Consider the following 21,221-nt stretch of genomic DNA (forward strand, 5'->3'; position numbering starts at 1 on the left):
TCTTGCCTTGTTTAGAGAAGGAAAAGATGATTGTTATTTTATTTTGTTATTTTTTTTGTGTGTGTGATAAATAAAACAAAATTGAGTATTACTAGAATTGAAAGTAACAAGGTTTATCGGAAGAATTGTTTGGCAATTGGAAACTTCTAGTTTATAAAGATGATATTCTGGAAAATAATTACTGGAATAACTGATAAATAATCAACATATAGTTGGCCATTTATCAGTTATTCCAATGAACATAATATTTGTATCTGGTATCATACCTTAAGCAAAAAATGAAATAACTTTTGTAATAGAATTATTCTTAAACTTAGATACAGTTTTCTGTTACTTTCTAGGAAATCATTGGAGTTGATTCAGGAAAAGACATAGTAAATGTTACACAACAGTTAATTGATGAGAAAGACAAAATTGAAGAAACTAAGGCAAAAAAGCCATCATACCTAGGTATGAAAATTAGTTCTTTTGAATATTTCTATTGGATGTCTTAATATTGTAGTTTATTAACTTTATATGTCATACCTTTTAGATAGATGGCAGCAAGTATTGCTGACTTATAAGCATATCTTTCATAGTTGGCAGAAATGCCAACTATATATATATATATATATATATATATACAGGGTGTTCGGGATAAATTTGACATATTTATAATTAATTATATTTTTCCGTAAGTTACATGTATTAACACACACTTCTCTTCATTTAAAAGTTTGGACCCTTCTTCATTCATACACAAGATGTCAGAAAGGATGGATAGCTGGAACCCACCTGAATCATGGAAGAGAATAACTTGTATCATGATGATTCGTGCCCGCCATCAAAATAAGGATATTACGACTGCTGCCCAATGCTCCCTGAATACAGTAAAAACAATCAGGCATGAACTAGAGACTTGCAATGGTGACTACGAGGATGTAGCAAGAAGAAAGATCCCTAGCAGACGATCTGATTGCGTTCGTACAGCAGAATTCCTCGCAAATCTGCAGGAACAGGTGTTGAAGAACCCTGGCATTGGAATTCGGGCTTTGTTCGTGGAGTTGCTAACTGTAGTCAAGCCCTGGATAACAAGGGTAGCCAATGGTAGGCCGTATGTATGGCAGCAGGATTCGGCCCCTTGCCACACCTCTGGGAAAAGTCAAAAATGGTTGTCTGAAAATTTCTACGACTTCACCAGTCCAAATGTTTGGCCTCCAAACTCCCCAGACCTTAACCCCATGGATTATTTTGTATGGGGCGCAGTTGAAAAAGACACCAATCGCACTTCCAGTAATACAAAAGCCCAGTTAATGGATAAAATTAAAACAGTTTTTGCGGCCCTTCCCAGGGAGACTGTAGCATCAGCCTGTTCGAGGTTCCGAAGCAGAATTGAAGCTGTGAGCGATGCTAATGGTGGTTATTTTGAGTAAATCTTGTTGATAGTATTGTAATTAACTCTGCCTGTAATGTTTTTTTGTCAATTCATTAAATTTAATAGATACAAAGAAGATTTTCTTTTTCCTTACGAAACTGTCAAATTTATCCCGAACACCCTGTATATACACCTCTAGGTGGCAGTGATTTTTTTGGCCAAGTGCAACACCACTATCCTGCTTATCGAAGTCGCTGCCATATTTCATCTCCACAGGATCTCTAGTTTCTGTCCTTCCCTTAGGCAATGCAGCTGATGGCCTCACTGGTTATTCCCAGTTGAAATTAACTGGCAGGGGGGGGGGGGGTCAGCATCTCCTCCATTCAAGGTACAACAGTAAAGCACTTTCCAGACATATCAGTTAATGCCATGCTTAGGCTGGAATCTGTGCACTTCCTGTGTGGGAGTTGTGCACAAGCTCTTCACCGCTGCATCACACCCTTGCTCTCTGCGTATCTATCATTATTTTAATCATGAAAGATAACCATATAGAGCAGTGTTTCCCAACCTGTGGTCCAAATTCAAAAGGGGGTCCGCGTGATATTTTATTTTCATTAAAATTTATCTTATCGTGTTGCTCACACTTGTTGTTCGCACATAGCCTAATTGATATATTCATATTCTTCCAAATATCTCCATTTATAACAGTATTGCATTGTCATAAAATGACACATTTAGTTCTGTAAAATTGTAATTTATTACTTCATCTTTATGATATGTAAAATATCATAAAGATGATATTTTATATAAAATCCAAAATGGAAATAATTTCCATTTTGGATTTTATAGGGGTCGCAGATCTGAATTAATTCGCTACAGGGGGTCCACGACATATTAACATTCACTACAGGGGGTCCACGACTTCAAAAAAAGGTTGGGAAACACTGATTAGACAATAGTAGAATTTATTTCATTATTTAAAAAAAAAGCTGTGCAAAAATAACAAAAAAAATATCAAAAATGCAACCAAAAATATATCCCAAAAAATACAAACATGAAAATTTCACCAGCATTTGTGTCAACAATGCAAATTATTATACTGCCACTTGCAGGCATCAAAACATGATCTGTAATGCCTTACTAAAATCCATTTGGCAATCCTCTATGACTATATTTCACTTCAGTGTGTAGAATGCCAACAACTATCATATGTCTACATAGCACATGCATGCATTCTGTTGTTATTGTTTTGAAATAGTTTGTTGTGATCGATACATGTTTGTAACTTAATTTTATATTTTATTCACATTTATCTCCTGATGATGTAAAACACAGAATTGGGTACTGGGTGCCTTAATAAACAATTTCACTACTAGTTGTAATGAAATATTAATAATAAGCACCATCAAATAAAGGCTGAAATCAAATTGTTGCAATTTTAATCCTACTTCCTATTTTGAGGTGATGACATGTCTGTGTGTGAGTTCTGTGGTTCTAGGCCAACTATTAATCATAATAAAATCTACCCAAGTGCAGAAGGCTCAGACAGATTATGACAGATTCATCAAGTGTCATCTCCCATTTTTAAATTTTCATAGTATCATTGTATTCCATCTTATATAAATTATTTATATTAATTTTATTAGTTTATTTTAGTGTGTGTGTGTGTGTGTATATATATATATATATATATATATATATATACTAATACCCAGTTTTTTATGAATGTTTTGATGAATTTTTCTACATTTATACTCCTTTCTATGTTTGTTTCTACATGCATTTTAAGTTTGTTTGTATACCTTGATTTTTTATCCCTGTTTATGCCACTTTTTTATTACCTTATGCACCGATGCAGTATAATCATAGCCATCCTTGCAACATTCAGCTCCTCTCCTATCAACAAAGCAGTGCATTAGATTACGAAGTATATAACACTAGCTGGCATAATTACACTAAGAAAGAAAAAATAAATTTCTTTCTTCCTTTCCCCATACCATAGTAGATTTCACCCATCCATGTGAGGCACCTGTTTATGGTAGAGTGGAGTGGACGTCCCAGTGATGGTACTGGGCCTTTTCATTCTTCCTCTTCTTCTTTGCTTTTGTTTCCATATTTTTTGCTTCTGAGACTTTTTTGCTATCCAAACTACCATCACAGGATCCAATGCCTTGTTGCCATGTTTGACATGTGGTGTGATCATGGACGTCCAGTTGGGGATGGATCCAGGTAGTCTTTCTTTCACTACTTTGGCAAGACAGGTGGTCCTGGATGATCTAATAAGGATCAATCAGCTAGTAGTCTTGCCTTCGAGGGTCAAGAGTGCTGCAATAAGTCTTGGGAGAAGAATGCCAGGTTACCCCTGGCATTTCAACCAGAAACATCATCCTTACATTTGATACTCCTATGTCTCCCACATCTGTTAAAGCAGTTAATCTCAATTGTCCTGTTAGACTATATTTCCCTAATCCTCTAAGATGCTTCAAATGCCAAAAATACAGACATGTCCAAACTGATCTCTGCCACCTCTTCCCAATGTGGTAGTAAAGAGCATTGGGCAGAGGTGGCCAAGTAAACTATGTAAACTGTCAGGAAGATCATCCCACACACTCCCATGCATATCAGAAGTGGAAAGATAAGAAAGAAAAACAAAAAATAAAACACATAAGATCAAGATGCTCAAAGAAAGTTAGTTGCCACCATACCTACTCTGAAATCCTCTTGTGCTGAGACGGTAACAGTTAAGAAAATGTTTACAGCCACTCAAAGTCATATGTCTATTCCTCCATTTGATAATTTCACCATATCTAAACTTTACGATTGTGACTGTTTCTCTGTTGAGCACATCGATCACACAATGTATGGTTCCCTTTGATGAGAATCCACTGAAAAAAATTAGGCCAAGGTTATCACAAAAATACAAACCACCAGATCCTCCCACAGAAAAAATAAATACTTCAGTATCCACTGAAAGTAACAATTTTAATTCTTTTCAATATGCCAATTATCAATATTTCATTATTGAAACAAATATCTAGACTTTATGAAGTGTCTACTTCTAAACAGTGCTAAATGTAGGTATAAAGTTGATGAAATGCATAAAATAGTGTTAAAAATTTCAGCCACTAATATAGATTCTAGAGTGTTCTTGATATAAACAATTTCCCTATTTAAGAGGGCTAGAGATTTCTTAGCTTCATACAGTTGATAATTTAAAAGTGACCTACTAGCCTTTAAATAAATCTGATGAGCTTTACAAGGCCTATAAACTTATTTTATTTTACAACAGGTAGGAATAACCTGAGCCATCTTACAGCATTTTAGAAATATAATTCTGTTGATGCATTTAGCCTTCCTTACTAACACTTTGTCCATGCGGTTAGCCTAGTGGCTATGCACTTCGCAACCATATGCCTGGGGAAAGAGTATCCTAGGTTCGATATTCCCGTCGATGACAGGAGGAGACCTGACAGACCTCCACACAATACTCTAAGTGAAGTCTTATTAAGGCCTTGTAAAGAATAAAAATGACATCCTACTCTATACATATCAAAGTTTGTTTCAGCATTGCAATTATCCTTTGAGTTGCATTTGCAGTCTTGCTATATGGCCCCCTAAACTTCAACTTCCTATCGACTAACACTCCATGATCCTTAGCCTGATCAGTTTCTTCTAGCATAACCCCACAAATATATACAGCATTGGATATCTAATCATGCCTAAGTGCATGACTTTATATTTACTAACATTGAACTGATATCCATTTTCCCATGCCCACATTCCCAGCCTGTTCAAATTATTCTACAAGTACTCTGTATCAACTGCATTCCTGATTACCCTACCTATCTTTGCATCATCAGCAAATACTATAGCTTTATGTCACCTCTCATATCATTCCCTGTGTCATTAATTATACAGATTGAATAACAGTGGAGCAAGGACTGATCCTCGTGGTACACTACTGGTTATTATTTTATTTTTTTTATTATTAATCTTTGTACTGGTTATGGGCAGTACTACCCTTACATCATGTCCAGACTTGATATAGGCTAAGCCTTTACAAGTGTTTTACTCTATGCTTGTTCTAGTTATCATTGTAGTCATTCTCTGGTGGCAACACCATGCCACCAGTGTGCCCTGTAGGGCCATCAAGGAAAGAACTTTTATATCCTTCTGTGTAAGCCCAATCTGTTTTAAGTCTTTATAACTATCTGCACTCCATGCGCCATGTAAAGAGATGGTGGTTCTGGTAAACCTCGGAGTTGCCCCATGCCCCCTCCCATATCTTACTAACTAGATCTTGATTATGCTTATAATAGTTTACCTTTTTATTATGGCTATAGGCTAGTGGGCACCCTGTTCCGTCATGCCTCCGCACGCGGGCCCCATGGGTGCATCAGCAACACTGGGCTATATGAGACAATGTCTCACTGTAGTGGCAGCCAGCCCTACAGTTTGAGTTGTCACTGCCCCATCGAGCTGTGCAGGTTTGAGTGGATAGGGCATTAATCCTCATCCTGATGAGGTCAATATACTCGAACCCAGGGAGCAGTCTGGTGCATCCCTTACCCAATCATGCTGGGGAGACACCAGATATGACTCCTTTAAAGGAGCACCATCTGCAAAAGAGTGCATCAGAGATGCCCATCTCTTGTGTTCTGCAGGTGTTGACTCAATTAAGGTACCTTGATAATGGGACCAGCCTTTAGTCTGCCTAAAGTCGTCTTGTATTAATGGGCTGTAGAAATCCTCTCTGCAGATAGAGGAAGAAGATAGTTCTAATTTTGTGATTCTGGACAGTTGCAGGCATTTGATCACCCATCTAAGTGATGGAACCCCAAGCCCACAGTCCTTCACCCTCGTGTGGAAATATGCAGTAGGGGTGTCAGGCAGCAGTCGGAGCCATGATCTCACAGCTGAATGGATAGCCCTGTCCAATTGGGACAGTACTGAGATATATGTCCTATCAAGCACCAACTTGTGGTAAAAGCAAGGTAGGAGACAGTAGGAAAGGAAAAGCAGCCCTTGCTGGGGCTTGAGAGGAGTTTCCTCAAAGAAGCGATCCCAGCTTCTAGGATAGAAGGAACAGAATACCTTCCCTTCAGGGTGAACATGATACCAAGGTATCTCCACTTTTCCAGGGTGGTCAAAGCATGCAACGAAATCTTGCAGACTCACGTTTATCTATCAACACCCTGTTTACTGCTCTAACCTGTGTCCTGGCACAATATGACCTTTGCTGTACTTGTGCCCCTAAAACCACAAATTAATCAATCATGGTCAATTTCAGGTAATGGGATATATTCAGCAAATACTTCACTACAAAAAAAGTCATTTGCCCTTAAACGTGCTTACATCTGAGCATGATATATCTCTTATCAGAAACTAAAGTACTGGTGAACTTGTTTGACCTCTTCTATCATCAGATTAACCAAGAGAACTGGGACAAAATCTGGAAAATTAGTCATATATGGTTCATGTTCATTTTCAATTCTGTAACAATATGGATCAGAATTACTTTCCTATCCAAAAGCAATTGCAGATACTCTCTGATGGAGAGAGAGGATAATCTTAGTGAAATGTTACTCTCCCCTAATTATTCTGCAAAATGGCACTGAGGACTTCTCAACAGATAATCATTAGGACTGCCTGTGTCTTTCTGTAAATGGATTGCAAATTTTCTTCAGATCGATCACTATTTGTAATGGCAGATGGTGTGGTCTCACTCTCTTCTCATACTTTCCTGTCAATGGTGGTGTTCCTCAGAGCTCCATCATTTTATCCACCCTCTTTCTGATTTATATAAATGACCTGCTTTCATTGACTGCAACTCCTATTCATGGTTTTGCTGATAGTGCATTTCACTCATCCTACACAAACATCTGAAGCTTCAAGATCATTTATAACAAATGCCCTGAACACTGATCTCCACAGCATTCTTGATTGGGGTGAAAGCAACCTAATCAACTTCAGTGTTTCCAAAATGCGGTTTTACTTGTTTTCCCTTTTAAAAAAAGGCCTCAGATCATCTCCGCTTACTTTTGATAATGCTCAGCTCAACAGTCAAGACCAAATCTCTCTTCTCGGACTGACTCCTATCCTAACCTTTCCTGGCACAATCACATCACTTCTATAACATCTCCAGCTTACAACTTGGCATCCTTTTGTCAAGATGGTACTTATCTGCTGAAACAGTCACTCTGTATAAATCCCAAATCTGACCAACTTTAGAATACTGCTCTTATATGGGGTAATGCACCTAAAACGTCCCAAAAAATTGTTGATGCTGTTCAGAAAAGGGCAGTCTGGTTGATAAATGATACTTCTCTCACAGACTCCCTTCAACCACTTTCCCACAGAAGATCAGTTTCTGCATTGTGTCTCTTCTACAGATATTTTGATGGCCATTGCTCAGCAGAACTAGCATCCATTAAGCCCCCTATTTCTGCCAGATCTACAGGACTCGTGCTACATATGCTCGGCATCCCTTTACAGTTGAACTGCGTACTCACTGAACCTGCTACTACCAGTCATCTTTCATTCCTTCCACCTCAATTCTGTGGAACAGTCTCTCTCATTTCCAAAGGACTATAATCTTTAACAATTTAAGAATATCGACAGATTACTCTATTTCTAACCGTGCCCTCATATGACATCCATTTGCTATAGGCTCTTCTGCCTTTCGTGTTTGGGATAAATAAATAAAGGTATATGTATGTTTCAAACCTACTTATTCAAATTTTCCTCCTTGTACTATTTAGAACTTTTATGATATTTGACTGATATATAAAACTCTTCTGATTGTTTTGCAATATATTTTACATTTAACAATGTACTTTTTACTATGATTTTTTTTTTATTCTGGTATGTAATGGTGAATCCAAATCTCATCCGTAGTAATATATCGATATACAAAATCAGTTTTATTCTTGTTAAAACACTCCAAACACTTTTCAAAGATTTTCATGTGAGCACGTTTTTGATCTGCTGTGAGCAAGCGTGACACCCATATTGCACAAAGCTGTTTTATTTGCAATTCTTCATGCAAAATATGTCCTGCACGTTCTTTTGAAATGCCCATAGTCTCATCAATTTCACACACTTTGACTCACCGGACATCCAATACCATATTGTGCACTTGATCAATGATTTCTGGTGTTGTTATGCTTTTCGGACGTCCTTCATATGGATCATCTTCAAGGCTGGTACAGCCACATTTAAACTAGGAAGCCCATTACTTAATTGTCAAAAACGAAGGAGAAGAGTGCCCATAAACTTTTATGAACTTCGAATGAATTTCTTTTGGCGTTAAACCTTCTTTTACAAAGAATTTTATAACCGGACGATACTTAATTTTATCATTTCAATGGATACAAACAACACCTTTGCTTCAGACAGCTGTATAAAACAAACTACTTGATAGAATGACTTGCAATTTCAACTTAGAAAAAAAAAAAAAAATCGTGCTGGTAGTGTTGCCATCTATGGTCGAGGCCTAGAACATTTCAAATCACCCTCGTGTGTGTGTGTGTGTGTGTGTGTGTGTGTGTGTGTGTGTGTGTGTGTGTGTGTGTGTGTGTGTGTGTGTGTGTGTGTGTGTGTGTGTGTGTGTAAAGTTAACAAGTATCTGGACATTGCTAGAGCCTATATTGAATTTCAACTTTGTTTTGAAGTATATTATAATAAATAATCTCTTGTTCAGATAAAATAATGGCTATAATATCTGTTTTATATTAGGAATAATAATACTTTTGAAATGAGTGACAGCAGACACCCTGTGTGGATGTTGTATACTGTCACAAGTAAGTATCATATATTATGGTATATAGTAATCTCTCGATTATATGACCATAATCAGAAATCAATTTTTGGGTTGGATAATTGAAGAGTTGTTTAACTGAAGGTACACTTATATGGTGCTGTAGCAGAAGTCATTTCACATATGAACCCATTGAAGATTGGATATTGAAAAATCTGTATCTCCAGCATCTTTTCAAGAAGTTCAACAAGTGATGTTTTTTCTAGCTTTGTTCGTTAAATGCCGCTCGTTATTATTTTTTTTTTAATTACAGATATCCGTCGAGCACAACTAGAAAAAGAACCTACACCACCTCCTGAGGAAATTAAACCAAAACGCAAACGACCCAAAAAGAAAAAGCAAGATGGAAAAGATGGATCTCCAACAAAAAAGCGTTCGAGGAAAGGATCTACTTCAAAAGCTGAAGAGGATTTTGAAAGTTACTTAGAAGCTGTTATGAATCAGTTACGTTCTATGCCCCCATTAAGAATTCTTGAACCAAATATTAAACCAAATTTTAATGTATGTCCAATTTTTGGTAGTGGAGATTTAAATTGTAAAGGTAAGAGTAGTTTCTTCATTGTTTTAAAATATATATATATATATTATCATTATTCTGCTACATATATCATGCATTCTTTAGCAAGAAGTTTTCTTGTTGGAATAATGATTATGGCCAAGGGAAAGAAACTGCAAAGAAAATAGGAAAGTCAAAAGTTATACAAAAAAAACTATCCAACTCTCTTGGTAGCAACCAAAAAAAGTTCAACATTGCATATTAAAAGCCATCCACTGTTTTTTAAGCTAAATAACAATGAAGTATGATTACACTTGATTTTAGTGGGCTTTACATAATGATTTCAAATAATGTCAGAAAGCCTTTTTATATATAATTTGTATATAATCAAAATTATACATAAAAATTACCTTTTTCTCCAATCTACATCACAGTATTGTCATTTGTAATCAAATTCTATCATTTGCGACTGTATTAAATTACCAAATTTCAAAGGCATTTAAGTACATATTTCAAAAACATGGTTAGCATATATTGTACCTACCGTATATTATCGTGTATAATGCGAAAAATTTATGTTAAAAAATACTACTTAAAGTTAGAGGTTTGCATTATGTGCAGATCCCAAAAAATATAACATCTTATTAGACTTGCACGCACAATATATACTACCTAATGCCTATGCAACCAAATCTGCTTGACCCACTCGCATTCGGCGACCGAGCGTGCATCGTATCTGCGCATAAAGCTACTTACATTACTGGCATTATGTGCAGACACGATGCGCTCTCCGTCGCCGAATGATAGAGCACAGTTAGGTATATCGGTTTAACCACAGTTCATTTTAAATATTATTTGTTAAACAAACCTAGCCTGAAAATGAACCAACAGAAATGTAAATGTTCATCTTTTGAAGCAAGATTTAAATTGCATGTCATGCAGTTTGCAGAAGAACATAATAACAGTTTTGCTCTGAGAGAATTTGGTGTAGTAGAGACTAATATTAGACTTTGGTGTAAGCAAAAAGACAGTCTTGAAAAAATCCCCAAAACGAAACGTGCCCATTGTGGAGATGTAGCATCCTTTCCAGAACTCGAAAAAAAGCTAAATGAATGGATTTTGATGCAACGACAAGATGGCATTATAGTAACAAGAAATGCAATGCGTTTTCGAGCTCTACAACTCAAGAATGGTAAATTCAAGGACACACCAGGTATTTCATCTTTTCTTGCTTCGCCTGGGTGGTGCAACAGATTTATGGAATGCAAAGCATTAACATTACGACACCAAATAAAAATTGTGCAGAAGTTACCAAAGCAGCTTGAAGAAAAAGTGCAGTCCTTCCATAAATTTATCATAAAATTTACTGAAGTGTCACGGATATGAACTTTCCCAAATTGGCAATATGGATGAGACGCCCATGTACTTTGATATGCCTGGGAATCGAACAGTAAACTCAGTTGGTGAAAAGGGTGTCTTCATAAAAACAACGGGACATGAAAAAATGCATTTTACCATTGCTCTAGCATGCATGGCAGACGGAACCAAATTAAAGCCAACAGTGATATTTAAAAGGAAGAAAATTCCGAAGCATATGAAATTTCCACCAGATGTAATTGTTCGCGCCGATCAGAAAGGTTGGGTGGGTGAAGATGGTGTACAATTGTGGCTGGATCAAGTATGGAACATACGTCCAGGTAGCTTGTTACGTCAACAAAGCATGCTAGTCTGGGATATGTTCCGGTGCATTTAACAGAGGCAAGCAAAGAGAAAGCACGTGAGCTACGTACAGACCTAGCAGTCATACTTGGTGGTCTAACTTCTGTTTTTCAGCGCTTGATGTCAGCTTGAATAAGCCATTTAAAGATCAATTACATGAAAAATGGAGAGAATGGATGTCATCTGGTTTGGTGAAGATGACAAAGGGTGGGAATTTTCAGAAGCCTGAAATCACCCTAGTGACCAGCTGGGTTAAAGAAGCATGGGATTCGATACCATCTGAAATGATTCAACACTCATTTCTTAAATGTGGAATAAGTAATTCAATGGATGGATCCGAAGATCATGTCATATACGAAAGCGAGGATGACGCATAACAAATTGGAAAGCATGAAGACAATGACGACAACTGCTACACTGATGATGCAATCCCTACAAATGAATTTATAAATGAAATGTTTGCCGACTCAAAAGACGAAGAAGAATTTAAAGGATTTTTGACATTTTGTTTTAAAATAAATATTTCTTTCGTTAATTCGTATTGTATTATTTATAATGTTATGGAACAAGATTAACAGGTCACATTATTCATTTTAGGGCTACTTTCTAGTTCGCATTATATGCGATAATATACGGTATATTGTACAAAATTGCTAACATGTAACTGCTGAATTTTATGTTGGTTTGGCATGGGCATGTGAGTAATACCTTTTACATTTTCATGATGTGTGCACTCACAGGATTCTGGAGTTTACATTTGAAGGGGGGAAAAAATCTTTGTATATAGTCAACACAGAAATTGATCTGTATTGTATCATATCTTTCCACAAAAAAAAAAAGTCCTGATTGGACGTTATTAAAAGATTAGCATGTTGCTCATTTTACTCATTTGTGTAACACAGTAGGAGTGGAAAATAAGTTAATAACTAAATTAAAATCATTTAACTATACCTACCTACTGTATTGCATTATCAATGTGAAATAAGTAGAAAGCGGTAAACATTTGAAAGTAAGTCTGCAAGCAATCATTATCATTTAGTTGCTTGGTAAATGTGTATTTGTGGGAAGAAAGCAAAACACTAATAAAAAAACATGGTAGCACTATATAAAGACATTTTTAAGATATAAAAAGATACATGTCACATGCAAATATTATACACATATAATTTCTTTGCATCTTTAATTTATAGTATAGTCAAGTGAAAAAACTTTCAACATCTATCACTAATCCAGAGAATTTTAGTAATAAGGTGTGAAACCTTTTGACTGCTTGTATATGGAAATATGACTTCTGCATTACTTCAACCTTGGTATCACTTCTGGGTTTTGCTCCCACTGATGCAGTTTTGTTTTTCACTTTGATTATATTTTACTGGTGCTGGTGGTGATTTTGTCCCCACTAGCACTGGGTTTTTTTTTAAATAAATATTAAGATTTCTGGTAGTTCTGTTAATATATCTGGATTACAAGATTACTTTTGGCAGTATCACGCCACCATTTTATAGTAGCTCAAATAAAGTATTTGCTTGTGGTGTAGAATTATTTATGTGTCATGGGATTATTTAATTCTCAGTCTTATCACTGAAATATTTTCTCTCTCTCTCTCTCTCTCTTACAATCAAACACAGAGATTATAGTCTTTTCTGCACCTGAGATAATGGTACCAATTCCTCCAAGGGCGCAAACTCTGGGAATTGAAATTTCCAGATGTGAAGAAGCGAGACAAATAACTAAGGTTTCAAAAGAGATAGTCTATGCAAATAAGATTTATTCTTTCACCCCTTACAATGGAGAGAAATATTTAATTGTAGTTAAAGATGTGGAAACAAGGAACAAACTATTACGTACTTTTACTTTCAAAGGCAACACAGTTATTCCTGTAATGGTTGGGAACCAGATTTTAAATAGTAAAAATCGAAAGATTTCCAATGGAATAATAAAAAACTATAATAAAATTGTTATACAAACTTTTTCAAAATGGGGTATTAGTAATATACGAAAGGATATATCAGGTGAAGATCCAAATTGTTTTTATGGTGATGTCACGTTTACAATGGATACGAAGACGCCCGTACCAAATTTTGTCAACGTCAGTACGAGTTATGGTAAACTATCCTGGTGTGCAATGGCAATGCCTGCGCTATGGCTCATATGATTGGGTGGTAACTGCCCCAAATCTAAATATTTCAACTGCATGAAGTTTGAACATACTGCTAATCAGTGCCTCAAATCCTGTCAGAAATGCAAAAATTCTGAACAACGCGTTAACAGCTATCCTTTTAGAACTTTCACTGAAAGAGTGGGAGCTACTGTAGAGCCAATTAGAATACCGTATATATATATCAGAGAGGCATAATGAAGAGTTCCCGGATCTTTCAATTCAGTCTATTAAAGGCGGCACTTTTAAACAAATTACACTTGGTAAAATCACAAAAGTGCACAAAAAACCAAATCAGCTAGAAATTAGCCCCAAAATTCCAGATTTTCAGGAGCAACTTTCCCTGTGAAATACTGATGGAACATCATTTGACATTAACAATAATGAACGTAGTATAACAACTGAACAGGTACAAAATGAAATGCAAAACATGCAACTTTTCTACAAGGAGAAACTGGAGAAGAAATAGAAAAGCAAGTAAGACAACTGAAAGAACTTAATATGCAGATAAGACCATCAAAAAGGAAAGATGAATTAATAAAAAAAATTTTAAAAAGGAACTACATCTAAAAGAAAAAGAAGTAATTAAAAAAAATGTAAAGATGGAGAAGGCTGTGGATCATCAAATGAAAACTCTTCAGATTCAGAAGAGTTTATAGATTATGAAGAACTAACTCATGCTAATAAAGGGAAAGCAAGAGACACAATTAAAGAAAATATAATAAAGCTTGTTTGTAACAAACCAACATAATGGTATAGAATGTAGCAACATTATTAGAAACATTAATAGAGATAGAAGTGGAAAGACAGAAACAAATAGAAGAAAGAAATTTTAAGATAACCCTTCAGTTGCATTCTTCGATAAACAATTCACAAAATTTCGCAAAGAAAGGACTATCACTCAAATCTGCATTGATGGAGAAGACATGTCTGCCACTGCACTGAAGACATCCTTGACTCCTTTCAAAAACAGTATAAAAATCTGTTTGAAGACAACAGTACTGTGGGAAATTATAACTTATGTAACATTAATCACTTTCCTGTTCATATCCAAGGCTTGGCAGACCCATTACAGTATCTGAAGTTACCACAGCCTATAAAGAATTCCAAACAAGAAAATTCCCGGGATAGAACTTTATCGCGAGGTCTCGGATTTTATTTTATTCTTCCCATTCTAGTTAAACTATTTAATTCCTTTCTCTCTTCAGGACACATACCAAGTGAATTTGTAGCAAGCCATCTGTCCTCATTCCAAAATCTAATAGAGATCACACCTTAATCAGCAGCTGGAGACCTATTTCTCTATCTAATACTGACTACAAGATATTTTTCCCCCATTATCAATAACAGGCTCAAAGCGGGAATGAGATACATAATTAAAAGCACACAGGTGTATTAAATTTATCACACAGCAGAAATAAATTTAATTTATTTCTGCTGTGTGATATTCTCAGCTTAGTTAATATGAAAAAGCAGTCGGTGGCAGTGCTATCAGTAGACCTTACTCAAGCATTTGATAATGTCTGGCATCCCTTTCTGTTCTACATCCTCCAGCAAATTGGTGTAGTTAAAAAGCTGCTATCCATTATCAAAGGAGCCTATGCCAATTCAGCTACCTGCCTCTTAATTAATGGATTTCTGTCATACCTTGTAAAAATTCAAAAAGGAGTCAAGCAAGGTTGCCCTCTTAGTCCACTGCTCTTTGCATTAATTAATTCTTGAACCTTTCTTACACAAAGTCAACAATACACATGCTGTGTGAGGAATAACAGTTTCTTCAACTAAAAAGGAAAAACTAAAAGGTCAATGATGTAGTGGCAACTTTGAAGGTTAATGATTCCATATATATATATATATATATATTTTTTTTTTTTGGTATTTTGGAAAAATTCAAAATTAAAAGTTTTTGGAAAGTGGGATTGTGGGGGCATTCCTTTTGGATTAACCCCTAAGAAAGAACCCCACATTATACTTGGAATTCCCTTCTCCACTTACCCAATATTACCAGTACAAGAACTTATATGCAAGCACTTCAAAATGTTAGAAGACTGGAAAATATGGCCACTCTCCTTTTCATCTAAAGCCATAGTACTCAAAACCATAATCTTTCCTGCTCGATTGTACATAATAAATATTACAGACATCACGGAAGCCGAAGAAAAGCAATTATATAGTAAAGTGCAATTTTTTTGGTCCAGGCGATACTCAGAAGTTAAAAAGAAATTTCTTCAACTATCAAAGGAGGATATGGATTTCTAGTCTTAAAATTCTGCTATTTAAGCAATACAACTTCAAAAATCCATAAAATATTGCAGACTAATCACACATGTGCAAACCTTCTCCTCTACTACTCGGGTTTTCATCTTTCCATATTGGAGTTAATGATTATAAAGGTCCAAAGATTGTTCCTGAATACCACAACACTCTGTGCTTAACTCTAAGAATGCTAAAACACTCTGGAATTAACATTCTTTCCATTAAAAAAGTAAAATTTGGTATAAAGAAATCTTTAATCTCTTTCGCTGTGAAGTTCCACAGTTGGGTACTGACAACAATACTATGATTTTCCACATCGTTTTAAATTTCTGTATGTTATTTATCAAAAGTACAACTGCTTATTTTGTCTCTTTACAAATTAATGCCTTAATAATTTTGTGTCCTAATTTCACTTGTGGATAGATAATATAGTATAGTATAATACTGAAAGTTTTGCTAGCCAGCATCCTCACCATAATATACCAGTGTTGCGACCTTATATCTCTGATATTGATATATCGAGGCAATTTATTTAACTTTATCCTTTCTTATTTTAGTCGCTATATCAAGTTCTATCACATGTACCTCTTTGTTAAGTAGGTTGCGTCATTGAACGGGTAATTTAAGGGCCACCAGAAATTACCCGTTCCCTGAATTCTATGAGTTATCCTGGTCACTCAGGCAAATTTATTTTTTTTCTGCGCTAGCCTGGGCCTTAAGGTTAGAGATAAACTCAGCCTTTAGGGTAATCATAGAATATCAGGTGCCGCTAACAATGTAAATTAAATTCTTAGAAACTTGGGTTCTCTGGCTTATTTTATTTTATTTGCAGTCGTGCCCTACTACTTTCAATTGGGGTATTCCCGCACACACACACACGATCTCAGGTTCGATGTTTTATGAAGGGTCAGGGTCAGTCATCATGATCAGAAACACATGTAAGTAAGAAATCAATACATTTATTAAACTCAATAAATAATGCCATACAAGTTAAAATGGTTATCAAATCTAATGTAAACTTCTACCATTCATTCACTCTCTCACTCTTAAAAACAATTATCATTGACTTCAAAATATTGACAAATTCATTAACTCAACATATAATACATTCATAATTACAGCTCATTTGGACATTAAGGCATTTCAGCACATTTTATAATCTCTCTCGGATTAAATACGACAGAATCTCTATCTAACTGAAAGTCCTTAAAGTTCACTTCAAAAACATAGTTATTTACATAGATCTTAGTTCTTCACTCTTTCTTTCATTACAAATTTTAAGTTGCATTCTCTTAACACTGTTAGTCAATTCTCAAAAGGGGCTAAAACAAGTGAGAGTGCTTATCTATTCTTTATGGGTTTTCTTCCGTCCTTCCTTCTTTGTTTCGATTCTGGTTGTCTCAATCTTATCGCCACGTGGGTTACACGTGCTCGCCTCGGCTGGGCGCTATCTTTCTGCTAAGGTTTTACGTCGATGATCTTCTCATCGCGGCCTGCAGTTAATCTTGCCGAAATCTACTGCGGTGTCATGCCGGATCCTATTGTAAGTCAGCCCTCAAAAATAAGAGCTAAACTGCAAAGAACTCTTGGAGCACACATGAAGAGAAATCCAGGAACAAGAAAAAACGGGAGTGATTTACTTCCATGTTGCGGGTTTTATTCGCTCTCCTAGAGCGCCACCTTTCCGAGTTTGAATTTCTCTTATCGTCTCACCTATTGGTCTCCGGCTGGGCGACTTCTTGTTTCTGGGAACGTATGCGTCATGATGCCTTCTTAGATGTAATGCCCGCGGGTGCTTACACTGCTTTTACAGTATTAGGGTGATCTTTGCCCTGTGTTGCTGAATAATACGCATTCTTTCATTTACAATATTTCACTAATAATTTCTCTCTTATTTTGCCCCTTTTGCTGACTTACATTCATGCTAGACATTTAGCTACATTTCTTTAAATTCACAAAATTCACAGTTTATCATACAAGATGTTATTACAAAAAAAAACATAGTTACACTGCGCTAAAAGATAAGTATGCATGTATGTTTTTTTGTTAATTGTTAGATTCTGGAATGGTGATGTCATGTAAAATTTGAAGTCACCTATTTCAGATCTAACACCAGCACTGTTCATCTGGATTTTTTTATGAATTTTTGTGTAAATATACAGGAAATGTTTAAATAAATATTATATATTTTTTAAAGATTAAATTAATTTTATTAATTATAATCATTGTCAAATATGTAGTAGTAATACACTAGCATATATACCATATGTGGTAGTAGCACATTTGGTATTTATCTTTGCAATCCCTAGAAAACCTTATTTACATATTCAATCCCATGTTTTTCCTCATCAGACATTTTTAATATGATGAAAGTAGCATATGAAAGTTTTCTCTATAATTCCTTAATTAAATTTATATCACAGTGGTTTTGATAGTTACAAGTGTTATCTTTAACTATAGTATGATTATTAGTTAAATTTTAATTTATTTTTTATCACTCCATAACTGATATTTGTAATTTAAACACAGAAAACCAGATACGTGGTTCGTATGGAAATTCAGTGCTACCTAATCAGGGAGATTTATATTCAACATATCCTTATGGGAGCAATCCACCAACCCCTCCTGCTTCTTTACCTCCTTCACCAACTCCATATAGAGGATTTTATAACCAAGAATTTGCTACAAGACCTAGAGGTAAGAATATTTAGTACCTTTGTGCTTATTCCATATAGTATTTGCTTTTAAAAATATTAATACATACATACATCTTCAAGGCCCGCCTTTCCTAATTGGGTTGTGGGGGCAACAGCTGCAAGAGGAACTTCCAATGGTCACGATCCTCTGCCACCAAGCTCAGGTGTTCTTGTGGGATTCCCAAACGTGTCCACCCAAGGTTTTGGATATAATCTATCCAGCGAGTCCTTGGCCTTCCATGTGGCCTCCCGCCCTCTGGCTTGGCAAAGAGGGCCTGCTGAGGAAGCCTCTCTTGTGGCATTCTGACCAGGTGCCCATACCAACATAACTGTGGTCTCTCAACACAGAGAAGCAGCAGTTGAGTATTGAGGGTTTCCCGAATTGCAGAGCTTCTGATTCTGTTGAGTCTTGTCAGCCCCACAATCCCTCGAAGGAACCTCATTTCAGCCGCTTGGATTCATGTCTGCATTCTTTCGGTCATTACCCAACTCTCATGACCATAGGTGAGGATGGGAACATAGACTGTATTGAAGACAGCCAGTTTTGCCTTCTGGCTTAATTCCTGCTTCAATACTACCGGATGGCCACCCGCAATATTGAGCTTGCTAAGCTAATTCGAGTATCTAGCTCTACGTCCCATTTTCCATCATTCGTGAATATGGACAACCATCCCACCTGCCTCATTGGGACTCCACTTACATGTAAAGTGCACTAGGATGGTTGTCTTGAGACCACAGATGTTTCAGTTTTGGCCACACTGATCTTCATTCCATCATCTGCACAAACAGCTGCAAACCTATCCAGGGTCCACTTGAGGTCATCTGTGAAAAAGCAGACGTCCAATGCTACATCTTCCAATTCTGACACACTCACTGCCTCGGCTGTGCCTATCAATCCAGTCCATAAATATTATGAAAAGGAGGGGTGACAGAACTCGCCCTTGGCGGAGGCCAACATTGACTGTAAAAGGTTCAGACTTTGTGCTGTTTACCCTGACACAAAACTCTGGGCATTCATAGAGGGACTTGATGGCAGCTAATAGTTGGTGATCCACTCCATACTCCTGTACTACTTGCCAAAGCTTATCTATAGGAACCTGGTCATATGCCTTCTCCAAGTCCACAAAACATGTGTAGACATTCTTGGCATATTCCCAAGATTTCTCAAAGACTTGTCTTAAAGTGAAGATTTGGTCAGTTGTGCTTCTATCAGGATGAAAGCCACATTGTTCTTCCTGGAACTTTGACTCAACTATGCTCCTGCACTGTCTTTCCAAGCACCTAACATACATTTTCCCAGGCAGGCTGAGCAGAGAGATGCCACAATAGTTACCGCAATCCTTCTGGTCTCCCTTCTTGAAGACTGGTATTATTATGCCTGTCTGCCATTGCTTTGGTGCTCGCCCAGATATCCAAGCAGCCTGACACACTCGAGATAGCCAGAGAACACCATCTCGATTTAAGGCTTTTAGCATTTAAAAATATTAATTTAAAATCAATTATCATTTATTTTGTATCATATTTGCTGCTTAGTGTGAGATTACCGCACAGGGTTCCAGGATATCTATTCTTAGTCCATGTGCTGTACTGTAAATACTATAGGTTTTAGCCTTTCATACTCATATTAATGTTTATAAAGAAAGAAAGAAATAATCAAATAACATAAATCTGGGGATCTCAAGTAATATTAATAATATCAGATCATTTGGCAGAGGACCTAAAACAACTTAGAGAGCATTATCCCTTTCTGTGTTCATACCCAAGTTGTGGGAAGACTTGGATATGAACACAGAAAATAAATATCAGGAAGGTAGCAAAATATTCTGGATGCTATTACTGTAAAAGAAATCATCCAGTACTGGAAAATCACTGAATATAATCCAGTACTGAAAAATGAATCGGAGATTATGAAGGTGGCATGAAAACTGAAGATAAAGATATTGCAGAAGTCTCAAGTAATTACTTTTTAAGATTGCTAAGTGAAAGAAGCATTGGCAGCATGATGATAGAAAACATTCAAAAGAAATGCAATTAGAAGTGCATATCAATAGTTGAGTTAGAAAAACCACCAAAGAAAAAAAAAAAAAGTGGAAATTTGGAAAGACAGCTGGATTTAATGATATTCAACCAGAAACACTCAAATATGGAGATATAAAAGTTTTGCAGTGACTTGCACTACAGAATTCCGATACCTAGTTAGAGGGTCAAATTCCAGATGACGAGGTAGAGCTCTCATAGTATAGTTTGCCCACCGATTAGAGGTCCCTCAACACTTCTGCGCATGTCAGAAAAAGGAGAATCCATTCCGATAATAGGGTAATCAGTCTGTCTTCTGGGATGTAATAATGAACAAACTGAGTTTGTTTATTATTACAGGTCGGAAAATTTAGCTTTTCTTTTACGAACATTGCTGTTTTTAAAGTGTAACTATTTTGCTTGTATAACAGTTGGTAAAATGTACGTAGAGTGTTAATAAAATTAAAAAAGGTATAGCATAAAACAAAAATGTAACTAAGTTTATTTTTAAGAAAGTTTTCTATAAAATAAAAATAATTATACAGAAAAACAGAAATTATTTCAAATGAACTTAGATATTCTAAACTTACGGTTGAGAGAACTGAGACACTTTAATGTCCTAAACTGATTAATTATTTATGACTTGTTGTGACTCTCAATAGCATGCAAAAAAAAATGTTGGAAAAAATACCATTGTCAAATTCTTT

The 21,221-nt window shown here is 36.0% G+C and overlaps 1 protein-coding gene across 1 annotated transcript in view; it reads left to right on the forward strand.

The window, feature by feature from the left end:
* The window catches only part of LOC150093819 (histone-lysine N-methyltransferase 2C-like), a 1,065,326-nt gene that overhangs the window by 832,312 nt on the left and 211,793 nt on the right, over positions 1–21,221 (forward strand). Inside the window, exons 55-57 of the mRNA XM_090412524.1 lie at positions 342–450; positions 9,427–9,714; positions 18,332–18,499. Of these exons, the coding sequence (XP_090268650.1) occupies positions 342–450; positions 9,427–9,714; positions 18,332–18,499 (565 nt within the window). The remainder of the gene's footprint in view (positions 1–341; positions 451–9,426; positions 9,715–18,331; positions 18,500–21,221) is intronic.

This window comes from Typopeltis vanoorti, chromosome 23 (genome assembly GCF_054136105.1).
Source record: "Typopeltis vanoorti isolate ZY-2024b chromosome 23, IOZ_Tvanoo_1.0, whole genome shotgun sequence".
Lineage (NCBI taxonomy): Eukaryota > Metazoa > Arthropoda > Arachnida > Uropygi > Thelyphonidae > Typopeltis > Typopeltis vanoorti.